We start from the raw sequence: 14,290 nt of genomic DNA, 5'->3' as shown, positions 1-14,290 counted from the left end.
AAAAAAAAAAAAAAAAAAAAAAAAAAAAAAAGCACTGAATATTTTCTAAGTTTTCCTAATTCTAAAAATAGCTCTTCATAATAATATATAAATTTTATATATATATAAATTATATACATAAATTATATATAAAAACTTACTATTTATTACATAAAGAAGCTTGAATCAATTTTTAATTACTGCGCACAGAAGATCTTGTGTTTTAAAAATAGATTTATAATGTTGCAACTTTTTTTTTCTTCATATCGTAGAAAACACTAGGTTTCAATTTTAGTTTCACGAGTGCCAACCGCTTTTCTTATGATAGCAATAACTCACAACTTTCAGATGATCATCATTTAGGAATCAAAGTGGTAAAGTTCAATTTCTTTTTTATTATATTTCAGAGGAACAAATTTCTCATTGTGTTTCAATGCAAACTCAAGAAAATCTACAAAGGATACAAAAAGGACCCTTTAAACTTCTATATTACTAAAATTTTCATTCAGCTGTATTTCCTGAATATCCATATAGAAGTGAGACAGGCAGAGAGTGTCTACGCTTTATGCATTCTGCAAAGGCTCTGTAGAACAAATTTTGTTTTATTACAGACAAAAATTATCCTGCATACATATGATAAACCAACTGAAGGGCAATAAAATACCCTGTCAAATATATATACACAGCTGACTTTCAAATATTTTGCAGACAAATATCTCTGAAAACTATTTGAAAAGAGAGAGAGATTGGTAGGAGTCTCCCACTGTGACTCCAGACCTCTGACTAACTGAAGATGACATACAGGGGAAAAAAGAAAAATTAGTAGTGGATTCAAAACTGACTTTGAAAGTCCAGATGACACAGTTTAGGTTCTTTTTCAGGTACAAGGAAAAAATGTCAATTCTAACTTGAATATTTGTTTTAGTTGAGCTCTTATTTTATATGTAGCAGTAATATGTGATCTTCCAAGAACACTCTTAAGATAGATTTTGAATGGAATTCCTATTCCTAAGACTGAAAAAAGGATATAGCTGAATATATACAAGAAAATGAGTGACATTTTCTGATATCCTTTGCTCTTTGCTTATTTATAAAAACTAAAACATTAAAAGCTTGCACACTTATTCTAGTGGTTTCATTTAGCAAGGCTCTATCATAGCTTGATGCAATCTGCACTCATAAAACATTTTATATTACATAGAGCCTGTGATCAAACAGCAAAGTCCAGTCATTCTGAACTAAGCACTTAGTATGAGCTAGAATACAGCAAGTATGAATTATACTAATTAAAAACTGGAAACTGAGGCAGTTTACTTTTAGTACGAATCTTAGTCATCTGCAAACTTTACACATGCACGCTGCCTTTGCTCAAACCACTAATACAATGTCACACGCTCATTAGTCAAATCTTTTATAAGAAAGATTTACTACACAAGACGAATTCTTTGATGAAAGTGAAAAAAAGACCCTGTCATTGGCAGCAACCTCAAGACTTTCACAGTAATGACTAGAACTACTTATTTAAGAAGAATTTTTTTCAAATTTTTTTTAGATGGATCATGAAGATGGTTTTTCATGATTGTCTGGGTTTATCCTAGTTTCTGAACTAGATATTGCTAGTGTAAGCAATTAAAAGCAGGTAGATTTTTGTAACAAAAAGAAGATTAATCTTACAGTGTTAAGAAAATGTTTGCTCTATTTAATCTGGTCTGCCTTCAAGGCACAGAAATGAGGATGGGATTCCTCATTTCCTAAAGGGATTGTAAAGAGTGCTTTGAGCTACTTTGTTTCTCATATAATAAGTGATCAGAGTGCTTACTATGTTATGTATATAAAATTTGCCATATCCTGCTAGTTGCAGAATTCTTAGCAAACTATACATTGTTTTCAAGGAAAGTACGTAATTGAGGGCACATGTATTTTCTATGTACTGTAATCATGCAACAACTAAACACACTACTTTCAATTGCACAACAGAAAGAAAGACTGTTCAACAAAACATGAGTAAAACATTTACATTTGAGTATTCCACTGACTCAAACTCATATTCATAGTTTTCATACTAAACAATGCGTCAGCACTATTCCTTGAAAAACCTGTATGCTACTCTCAACATATGTAACTACTACTGAAATGCTATTATTCCAGTTTTACTTATGCACAGTTTAGTTTTACTTTGGAAGACTGAAATGCACACATGATGTTTTTCTATTGCTGATCAGTACAGCAATATCCTTGATTTCAATTATATTTTACTCTAAATATATCCTTATCATCAACAGTTGCTGACTGATCACATATTTCACGACAGAAGTAAAACCTCTAATTCAAAAGAGTAGGAGACAAGGAGTTTTATTTTCTCCCTTCCTTTTACTATAACTTAACATATTAATTTTTAAAACTCACAGCTTAAATTTCAAAGCCTTCATCATGTATTTGTTGTTTGAAGTTAAATCTAATGTATATCACATCAAAATATGAAGGCAAAACAAGATTTCAGTAGTCCATCATTAACTGCACATGACAATATCAAAAGCTTCACAAAATTCCTAACATTCACAAAATTATTGCACAAAGCTTATAAAATCTGGCGGCCAAAAATGGTATGGCATTGGTATTTTAATATGCCAGAATGTTATCGTATTTATTTCTCATTAACGCAACTAGAACCCAAAGGCTTTTTCCTGATTGGAGGACATACTCTACAAAGAAAAATATAGTCCCTAAGTTGACAACTTTCCAATTGTCCAACAGGACAATTTGAAATTAAATGCACATAGGGGAGGTAAGAAAGTAAGGACTAAGAGAAAAGGGGAGAGGAAGAGGGAGCAAGCAAAGGGAAAAGGGGGTTGGGAGGGAGAGGTGGAGAGAGATCAAGGGGAAAAGGAGGAGGAAGGAGGGAGAGAAACCTAATATTAGTAAGGCCACACAGTTATACAAATTATTTATCACAATGATTACTAATTCCATATAATGAGATAGTCTGGGTGTCACAAGATGACCAATGAAAGAAAGGCTATGAAACGTGCAGCCGTGTTCTCTGCTCGATGCAAAGAAAAAGGCCATTAAAACGACTGCCTTATCCCGTGAAGAGCAGGACAGAAGCCTGAAAAGTTGATTCTCCATTAGGACTTGGCAGAATGTTTTGGAATGTAGAGTAGAGCAAATGGAAGCTTCCCCCTCCAGAGGTATTAAGTCCAGCTCAAGCGATTTACTGAAACAATACGTCAGTGCTTCACAGCTGTTCCAAGGACTATACAAAAAATTCTGGATGTATCAATCTTATTACCTGTAAAGAACTGTCAAAATAAAACTGTCAGGATAAGACAGAGTAGCAAACACGACAAAAGACAAGAGGAGCCAAGCTGAGAACAGCCAGAGGGAGACTCTGCAGATGACCATCCTTGAAACACTTTCTTTAACTCAGAGTTGARGCATGAGACGGGATGACAGATAGACAAAGAGCATCATTGCTTTAGTGAGCAATTGTTCCCAAAGTGGTTACCAATGTTCCAAGGTTTTCAGGATCATGATATACAAATGTCATGACGTGTCATGACACAAATAGTGACAAATGTAWACAAATAAAAATAATTAAAGCCTGTAAAATATACTACTTTTAAAAATTAACATTTTGTCTGTATAGGTGTGAAATAGAAACTTTTGCAAAATCAAATAAAGCTACAGGAACTGTTGAAAATCCTGAGGGGTAAAAGCATTGCCACAATTTGCTTTAAATTTAGGAAAGCTTTTAGTTTATCTCCCCTCTTTAACAGAATGATGAAAAAGTTCAGCATGTCAATAAAGCACTTTGGCCATGTAGACAAAGCTTACTTGTATCCAAACGGAACTAGTTGCGAACGCAAGCTTTCAAAAAACAAGCTCTAGATTAAGATTTTAGAGAAGATTATATAAATTAGATTATATAAAGAGATTATAGTTTATATAAAAATGGTGCAAAAATGACAAGGAAGGGAAGAATACACAGGAAGATGATAACAATTTAATATGCCACAGAACTTTAGAACGGTGTCTCTCCTCATCCAATGTAGATCATCAATAAAATTCAGAATTGAATGGATATAYGGTACTAGCAACATGTGCACATAGATCAGTCAGCGGTTTAATTTAGAGAAAYGTTAAATGCTATCACGTGGAAAGTGTGGCAGACAGACATATCATCTTCAGTTGTAATCCTGTCAGAGCCTACAAATTAAGCAGACTTGATCTGGATAATTTGCTTCATATCACTTTTGCAAGCAGTGGTACTGGTGATTTTATAGGTGGGTGGCAATTTTGTTTTGGAGTCAGTATTGAATCAATGCCTTGGCACTGTGATGAAACATTTCTGGTCTTAGCCATTTATAGTCAGATAGGACTGGTTTATTTATTTATTTTAGTATTATAGTGCCAGGCCAGCCAAATTCCAAGTATGGAAGGTCTATCCTCATTCTCCTGGGATGCTGGGGTGTGGGGAAGGACAGGACACACACCTTTTCTGCTATCTGTAGCCCAGTCCAGGTTGCTCTCTCGCTTTTTTTTTTTTTTTTTCCCTGAAATAATAACCTGAAAACCTTAGTATTCCTTTTGTATCCTACACAGCTCTTTCCACATAACTCTTATCAAATCTCTGGACAGCATCAAGTCTGTTAGGATAGCAAATGTACTGCGAAATGACCTGGACAAGTTGGACAAATAAATATGYAGATAGACTAGCATTCAGAAACGATGAGAGTTTTTCATCTAGCTGAGGGAATATGAACTGCACAAACAAATGAGAACATAACTATATCTGTACGTAAATACCAAACTTCATTTTTTTCATGCATTAATCAGAAAATAACAGCACAAGCTGAATTTGCTAGCACCACTCAGCAACACAGAGTGTAGACGTAACCTGCATACACACACACATACACACACTCATATATACATATATTTTGTATATATGTTTATAGAAATAGAAGAGCAGAGAAAATATACAGACTTTGAACTGAATAGAAGAGCTGAGGAAGAAAGAAACTATGGCAATGAGAAAGATGCATATATGTCAGTTCTAAAATCACATGATAACAGAATAGATCAACTGACTTTCTGTTAAAGTAAAATGCAAGGAAGGTGGGCAGGAATGGAAAGCAATATAGAAGTCCTGGTGTCTCTGAGAAAAGGAGTAAAGATTGTTATTGCAATAGGAGGACAATAAATGTTTGAATGAATAATATGGTAGAAACTCAAGATGGATTTAAAAGACTGCTTGTTAAATACAAGACATTAATATAAATGAAATCTATACATCCTTCTTTCTTAAAAACACCTCTATGTTTCTACAGAATCATTTAATTAGTATCGACCATAGACAACTCAAAAATAGAACTGGGGCAGACMTAATAATGTAAATAATGATATGAATCAAGAAACATATTATTTGTTGCAAGCTTAGCTTTAGAAATTTGTACAGAGGCAGAAACCTTCTTTTGTACCTTTTTTCCAGTTTTAATTTGACCAAAATGTGAGACTAATGGAAAAACTGTAACTTTAATCTATGTCTAATGCAGAGAAAATGGGCATTTCTTTAGCATTAAACATGTCAAATACACTTGTGAAACATCATAAGTGTACTACGCTTCCCTAAGTGTTCCCATTATGCTGAAAATACAACTATGGTAGAGCCAATCTCTCCAAAATCTTTCTGCTGCTGCCATAATATTTAAATAATGTTCCTAATGTTTATGTGATTAAAAATCCTACAAGAAAGTTCTGTACTACAAGAGCTATATCATGAAAAAAAATGGAATATGTGAGTTTCTGGCCCAGCTTTTGTATCTTTCCTTTGTGGCTTGAATGTTTCCCCATCAAGGAAATGTTTGCTGCATTCTTAAAAGAACTACTAAGCTAAGACTTTCAGAGGTGGATATTCTTTTTGGATATTTTGCTTTCTAAGTACGCAAACTGAAACATCTAAATGTGTTTGACTTTAAAGTGTGTTGCAAATTACATCAAACAGAGCTTCAGGAAATGAATTTGCACTATATTTCTTTCCATAGCAATGAAATTCTCTACTAGCTTCCTCCTTTCCCTTTTTCAGGCTGCAAAGCTCCTTAAAGACTCTGCCACAGTATCACTAACGCTTTCTCTGYGTAGGTACATCAACTAAATGCAATCAATGCGGAAAGTTAAACTTGTCATGTGATTTTACAAAACCAGTATCTCACTGATTTAGTTTATGAAGCAAAACATGAATACTGGGGGAGATTCCTCCCAGGATAAACAGAGGGACACCAGGCCTGGACTCTTGGGGAGCTGCCAAAGGCTTCAGGGGTCAGATGGTCCTACCTTAGGACACTCCACGGCTCTCCCAGGAGGCGCAGAGCCAGTGGAAGCTGGCTGACGCCCTCTCRGCTGCACCCCAGCCCTCTCCTGGCACCACTTCTCATCACTGTTCCTGGCATTTTTGCACCACTGTAGCTGGTATCACAGAACTACCTTAGAGACAAAACTAATTAGATCCTTTACCTGAACACGAGGGGGGAATTTCTTCACTGTGAGAGTGACAGAGCACYGGAACAGGTTGCCCAAAGAGGTGGTGGAGTCTCCTTCTCTGGAGATATTCAAGGCCGCCTGGCTGCAACCCTGTCTAACATGCTCTAGCTGACCCTGCTGAGCAGGGAGGTTGGACTAGATGATCTCCAGAGGTCCCTTCCAACCTCACTGATTCTATGATGCTTAGCACTACACATAATACACATTTCTGCACATAAAATTTTGTGTTTATGGAATTTTTGCCTCAGTGACACAACAGGCAAGCCTAGGTTTATCCAAGAAAGCAAGCAGCATGCTAAAATACTAAAAACTGTAGGAATTAATTTTGTATACATCATAAGCTAAACATTGAATAAAAGTTGCAAAAAGAMGAGCCCGTTTCTTGTCTTAGTGCAGACAGTACATGTGGTAGTTCTTACTATAAGAACAWTAGTATCATGCTTAAAATACCAAAAACGTGTAGCTGACATATTCTGGAGTACCCCCTCTTCCCTTTTTCTTAAGCTTTAKCAAAAATGAAACTAGACACAATCAGCAGCACTGTACAGGATATGGCCACAAAGAAAGCAGGTAACTGTTTTGAACAGGTCTGGTGATCATGTGTTTCAGTTCACACAGAAAATCCTCTTAATTAWCAGAACACTCATTTTAGCTACTTTCTGATGATGTGTTAAATGTGCTGCATTAAGAAATCRGTTTGGAAGCACTAATCACTTAAAAAATGCACAGTGCCCCTTCTAATTTTTTGAGCATGATAACTAATACGTTTAAGGAATATTTAAAATAGTTAGCATGAATATGAAATAACAGTTCTTCTCTGTAGACATAAAAAAATGTACAGTGCTGCTTTCCAGGYAGTTTACCATGACTTGCCCCGAGGTTATTTTCAAGGATTCCTTCAGGGCAAGGGGGAATGGYTRTACATATTATACTGCAACCCTTCAGTGTCACAAAGCTTTTCATTTTCAACTTCTGAACAAAAAATGGGAAAAGTTTTACTGACTCAGCTTTTTCAGACATGGCTATAAGAAACAGCACTCGAAGTGCCAGACGAGCTGTAGGGGCAGCCAGGCGTGACAGGAGCTGTTGCTCCACAACCTGGAACTCCTCTGCTCCTTCTCTGTCTCTAATGGAAAAAAGACCGGACCGTGATCTCGTTTAAAGTGTTGGAAGCACAGCAGTACATTGCGGCTCGCTCAGTTTGATTCTCTTCCCCTCTGAAACCAACATTTGCATTTCTAACAAAGATAAAATCAAACGGTTTGATCTAGTGCAAGGCTGTCACAGGAGAAGAGAAAGCCCATGAATGTCTTAATGATTCTACAAAAACAGAGACTCTTCAGCTGGCTCAAAATTAAAGTAGCCAGTATTTCCACTATAAAAAGACATGCATAATCAGTCTTCTCATAAAATTCTGCAGGTATGGTATCGCTGATCAGGTTAGAGCTACGGAATTTGCATGTCAGGATTAAATAGCATTCAGGACATGCRAATGGAGCTTCATTGCAATCTTTTCTCCTTACTTCATTATCTTTAAAACTTTACAGATGACCAGTAGTACCTCATTTAAATGTCTGTTCTTTACAGTATAATGAAAAGCTGATGTGCAATCAAACATGGCATTCTTATGCCATTACTGAAACAAACAAAACAAATATAATAATAATATTCAAAATACTCAATGCAAATGAAACAAGCCAAAACCTTGCAAGTCTTATATGTGTATCATTTCATGTGATCCATTTCACAACTGAAGAATTAATAAACACTCCAGTTTTGACCAATGCAATCATTTCATTCAGGTGTTCTCTTCCATCCTTCATTTTCTCTCCTCCCTTTTTTTGAACCTGATTTTAAGTCTTTATTAATTCTTTAGCACGGGGATGAGTCACATGAAATGGATATGCCAAATATATGCATAATCCATAAATAAATATTTGAATAAGAGCAAATGAAAGCATTAGAAGTTTGCTGAAGCTGATCAGCATCTTTGACAATAATTATTTTCACTTAACTTTCAAAATCAAATAGAGCAAAATAAATTTGGTATTTGACTCATTAAATAAAAGAGAAAGGATAATAATGCATCTCACTTGAAAGAAAGAATGCATAATAGATAAAGAACAATTCAATACAGAAAAAATGGAGATGGGCTGACTTTGAGGAGTCACTGTTAATTAAATAAAACTACTTCAGAAAAAACATCACTAGAAAGGTATTAGAACAATATAACAGATGAGCGTTGGAGTGGTGTTATAAAAATAATGTATGAGGAAAACCTAAAACTAGGCTGTTAAATTGAACTTGATATAGCTTAGTGGTAGCACATGCAGAAGACTGTTGTACCACATAGAAAATGTAGCACTGCACTTTCTACATTGCTATTTGACTACTATTTACTAAGAAAAATTTAAAATAAACTGGTAAGGAATCAGTCTAGGTATTGAACAAGGTTATTAGCTTTTCAGCACAGAACCAGGATACTGCATCAGTTTGATCTGTTCTTTGTTGGACTGTGAGTTAGTGTCCTCTGAGCAGGTAGAAGTTRGCAGCATCTCTGAGGGCTGAAGGGGTGCGAGAGTCACAGCAACCAGCCTGCAAGACCAGAGGGGGAATGGCAAAGCTTCAGGAGTGATGAAACACTCCTGGGGATTCAAGCGGACCACCCAGACKTCGCTGCAATTCAAAAGCCACCAAGCTGACTGAAGGCAACCCTGGATTTGAGATTTTTGAGTTTGAAGAGTTGTTTTTGGTGAGCTCACTATCAGAAAAAAAGATTAAGGCAGATTGCCTTAACACTTCAGGCTAACCTGTGGTCCTGCAACAAATACAAACACAGAGCCCCAATTTTTACTTGGTATATAGGTGTATATCTAAGCAGATCTTGTATAAAAGTAAGAACAAAGGACAGAAATCTTGTAAGAAAAGTGCTACTGCTGGCAGGTGTAGGGAAACACCTGAAGGCAAAAGCTGAAAGAAAAGGTCAGAAAAAGAATAAAGTAAAATAAGATATAAAAACAATTATAAAAGAGAACCAACTAACATCAAAAAATAACGTAATATGCATTATATTTGGGAAAATTAAATTTTCACAAGTGAGAATTATTGTCTATAATGAGTAATAGGTTAGATAAAATATACTCAAAGAGTTAAGTGAAGATACAAATCTGAATTTTAAGATGTAGGATAATAGCATGATGTATACTAAAATACCAGTAAAATGTCCTCTGATATCAATTCTGTAATGAGTCAAAGCACAAATATATTACAACTTAAGTAACATTGGCGCAGGCACAGTTAACTTTCCATTACTTCATTCATAGAGGTGCTGATATCCATAATTCCCATTAGTTAAAATAAGAGAAAGATCAGTAGCAAAATGTATTACTTACACAAATAGTAATCATATGTACTATTAGGAAAGCTAAGGAGCACTAAGAACTCTTAAAATTATCATCTGGATATAATCAATAAGATTATTAGATAATTAGATTATCTGAATACACATTTGATAGTAATCTGTAAGTTATTTTATCATATTTAAAGCACTRCTTAAATAAAATTTTCATTATCATCTCCTGATAGACAAACAGTACTTCTATTTTTAAAAATATAAACTATAAAATACCATTTACTATGCAAGATTGGTTCTTAGACACTCCCATGGCTGACAGCCTTAAACATATATCTTGAGTATTTTCAGTACAAAAATTTCAAAATAAAAAGTAAAAAGCCACAATTTGAGTTTAAACTTAGACTTGCTTGTTTCTTTCTTGGGACATTTTTCCATTTGGAAAAACACGAGGATGTGATACTGATTTGTGTTTGTCCCTCCCTGAAGCCAATGCTTTGACTCATATTGAAAACTCTGTAGATCAAAAACTTAATTTCTGCACCGTAAGTGGGAGCACTTGCTCTGATTTACAAAATCTCTTTACACAGTCACTACTGCTTAAGTTGAAACATATGTGCCAACTCCTATGTTATGTACTAGCTTCCAGGAAAGATGATCTCTTAAGCATTTTGCTGGCAAGAAGTATTTATCGATCCTTGCAGGTCAGAGTTTTATTTTTTTCCAGAAAGCATACTACTATTTACACAAGATTATTAGTGCTGAGATTCACACAATGCAGTTCCCATTTAACTGAGTAAATTAATAATTCCCAGAGTTAGGTAAACATCACTGCAGTTCACAGGAGAGTTAAAGTGAAGCACAAAATACATTGCCTCTGGGGACATCTGAAATTATACAAGAGCTTAGGGCTTTTGGTTGTTTAAAACTGCCTGTGTAAGTCCAACACATTCTTTGGTATTTAAAATGTGACAGACTGGGGCAYATAGTGTTCTCTCTGCATTTGTTCCTTTGAAGTTAGTATTTATTTAAGAACTAAATTCATTTTCCTTAGTGAAACATAAAACAYAAGTAATTTTTTGTCCTATTCTATTTCTTTTCCCCAAGCTTTCATTTTTTTATGTTATCTGACTGGATACTAAATTATGGTTACATAGCAACCTCTAAGTAAACTGGAAACTGTAAAAAGTATATAAAGAATATCTGATAAACAAAGTTCAGAAAGGTATGAAATGACCAAAAAAGTATGAAAACAAATTCTAAGCAAAGACCTAGAAATAAATACAAGAGGATAAAACCATTGAAAACAGTGGAACACCTAAAACTAATACTGAAGAAAAGAGACTCTGGGGCCCAATTTAACTCTATGACAATCTCTTTTGTTTCGAGACTGCATCAACTCCTTCCACTGTTTGTAGTTTATCTACAAAGACACAGTAGATTAATATCATCTATATATATTTGAGGACTATATATTTCAGTGCTTCACTCCATGAATACTGGATTTGTCATCCTTTTTCTGTATTTAGCACTAGCAGTTTAGTAATGATTCAAAAGACTACGCCATAACATAAATTTAGGATTAAAAACACTTCCAAGCGTTTTTTTTTTTTTTGTTTGATCCATTATGCTTTTCTTAAGCCAATACACAGCCAGTGAACACATTTGTGCGCAGAACTGTTCCTGTCACTGGGWGTTTTTACTCCCTGTACTGTTCTTGCCGTACCCTTACACACAATGCACACACACAGATCATCACTCCATAGAGAGAACTGGTCACTGATTCTTCTCCGTGCAGGATATGTATATCTATCTTTCCAGAGACAGGATATGTATGTCTGTCTTTCCAGAGATGAGCTTTCCCTTCTTCCTCCTGCTTTTTCTTCCATGTCATCTTTTAGCCTTCCTGCAAATTCACTCAAAAACAGTTTGCAGACACCCCCCCCCCTTTTTTTTTTTTTTTTAAAAAAAAAAAGGTCACTTTGCTTTGCTTCTGCATTTGTTTTTCATGCTGTGGTTTGGCGATGCAGTTGACTGTCACATTGTCCTCTTTTCCTATGTTCACAAATCTGGCCAATTGCAACAATTTAGCTTTTTTCCCTTAACTTTAGATCTCTGATCACCATTGCAGACTGACCTCAAAGTAGTTATATACTATGAGTCTTTCAAAATTTCATATTTGATTGTCTTCCAGCTTTTTTAAATAACTCCGAATTTTCTCCAGTGTTTGAATTTTCACATTCAAAATCAACCTTTAAAACACTTGCTCTTTTCATCTCTGCAAATATAGCCTACTGAATCTCTCAGTTTCAGACTGAGTTGTTAGATTCATTATTTCCTTTCATTATGTCTTTTATTTCTGCATGTCCAGATGCATTCTTGTTTCTATTGCTATAGCTCATGCCATGTATTACTTAGAAGCGATTAGTAAGCACTCCAAATCATTATTTACATTCATCATGAATATTTACAAAAAGCTAACAAATATGGCAGAAAGGAGCTTTTGAGAGTGGGTGTGACACTTGTATTAGTCAGGCTATTAATACAAAACTAGTAAAAGCAAAATTTATGTGACAGTTTTTAGTAGGATGCTGGATTTATGCTGAGGCTCTCAAGTAACTTAAAGTTGCCATTCAAGCAAGCTGAGCTTTGAAAGTGTCCTTTATTTTGTAAGGCATTACTGTAAAGTCCAGTTTACCAAACAAAGCTAATGTAAAAACAGTAAACAAAACAAAACYATGATGATGATGATGATGTCTCCTTAGAAATAATCAGAAGTATTAAATAAATGAATACACTAAGTATTTGACTGAGGTGACACTCCATATCTGTACAAAGCAATCTATGCATACATCGCACTTTCAGTGATCTTGAACTCACTAGGGTAAAGCAGACCAAGTGTAACCATCTCTAAAGGTTGTACGCAAGTCCACATTTGTAACTGTGGTTGCTTAAAATGGCCAAGGCAAAGTATATCTATATACAAAGTATATCTATAAACAAAAAAACAGCTAGCTGAAAGCTTAATTTCAGAGTTTTATCAGCAAGTTTAATTTAATTCTTCTAGTTTTCTGTTTTGCTCCATTTTTGGAGGTCATGGCAAAATTAGGTAGCAGATACTTACTTCCTCTCCTCTCTGCTCCTCCTCGCTCCCCTCCCCGCCAAAAAAAGGTTTTTAAGTTACAGATACTCACTGATGGTTCTTTAGGAAATACAGTATACACTACTGAATACATAGAGGAATGATCAAAAAATCCATTTTGTAATAATATACTTATTTTAGAAAAAATATATTTTTATTAAATGATCAGAACTAATATTATCACTATGATCCATTTGTACTAACTTACTATGTATTCCTTAAAATCTTTATTTTATGGATTTCTTACTCCCCCCAACCTCTCCTTTTAGGTATTTGAAAACCTCCTTTCCAGGAATTAACAGGAGTTTTTTACACTGTACAATACTGATGGTGTTTTGGGCTGTGATTTTGTCTTCATGTGCTTCTTTTTTATTTTTTTAAATGACTGTTCTGTGAAACATGTTTTCTCTGTATTTCAGAGAAACTTTCAGAGCACTGAAGGCATGATTACACAGCAAAACAAAAAAGGATTGAGTTTTGCAAACATTTCTTTGTAAGTTCCTTTCTTTATTTTTATTTATCTGCAAGCGTGTGACTAAAAACATCAGGACTAAGGAGCTTGTTAAATAGCACTTTTCTGTTCCTTATGAAAAGTTTTGATAACATCTATTTAATGACTGTTGTATTACTTACATTGATATCTTCCAAATCCAAGTTATTCAGAATGACATTGTTCCTCTTCCAGATGATGGGAGGTCTCAGAGTACCCTGAATCGCACAGCTTAAGACAGCACTTTGTCCTACTGTCGCTGCAGTGGTGCTTATTTTTTGATCTTCTGGCAGACTCAGCTGAACCACCTCTGCAAACGATACATTGTTGTAATGTTAATTTGCATACAGTTCCATAAGGTTAATTAGCATGCACTTTTTGTACACGAGTAATTTAGGGATTTTAATTGGAATCAAAGTAAAGAGAACTTCCARCAACCACAGGAAGGTTCAGAGTATTTCAAATTAAAGGTCAGCATGACATTTCTATTCAACTGACTGACAAGTATCACCTTATAGGAATGGAAGCACTTAACATGAATCCCAGAGACACGGCTATAACAAACACGACGGGCTATACCCAAAGATAGACATCGGAAGTTATTTAATTGTTAGGGCAATGCAGTATAGTAGTCAGCGTCTGCACTTGAATGGAAACAAGAGTGTGGTTGTCTCGGAGTCATGCATACGAGTTCATTTTCAGAAAAGTGAAAATGTGAATGGAGCTCAGTGCACAAAATCTACAGGACAGAGATGGAAATGAAAGGGATAAAGTGAATTCTGCATTC

At 35.1% G+C, this 14,290-nt stretch overlaps 1 protein-coding gene across 2 annotated transcripts in view; it reads right to left on the bottom strand.

Annotated features, from left to right (window-relative positions):
- Positions 1 to 14,290, bottom strand: part of FSTL5 (follistatin like 5) — a 305,635-nt gene that overhangs the window by 80,625 nt on the left and 210,720 nt on the right. For both annotated transcript variants that reach the window (XM_085319846.1, XM_085319848.1), the window contains exon 7: positions 13,647 to 13,813. In XM_085319846.1, coding sequence (XP_085175972.1) covers positions 13,647 to 13,813 — 167 coding nt within the window. The remainder of the gene's footprint in view (positions 1 to 13,646; positions 13,814 to 14,290) is intronic.

The sequence above is a fragment of the Rhea americana genome, unplaced genomic scaffold (genome assembly GCF_003343005.1).
Source record: "Rhea americana isolate MKP2758 unplaced genomic scaffold, rheAme1 scaffold_60, whole genome shotgun sequence".
Lineage (NCBI taxonomy): Eukaryota > Metazoa > Chordata > Aves > Rheiformes > Rheidae > Rhea > Rhea americana.
The sequence above is the reverse complement of the archived record's forward strand: the minus strand, read 5'-3'. Positions and strand labels throughout refer to the sequence as shown.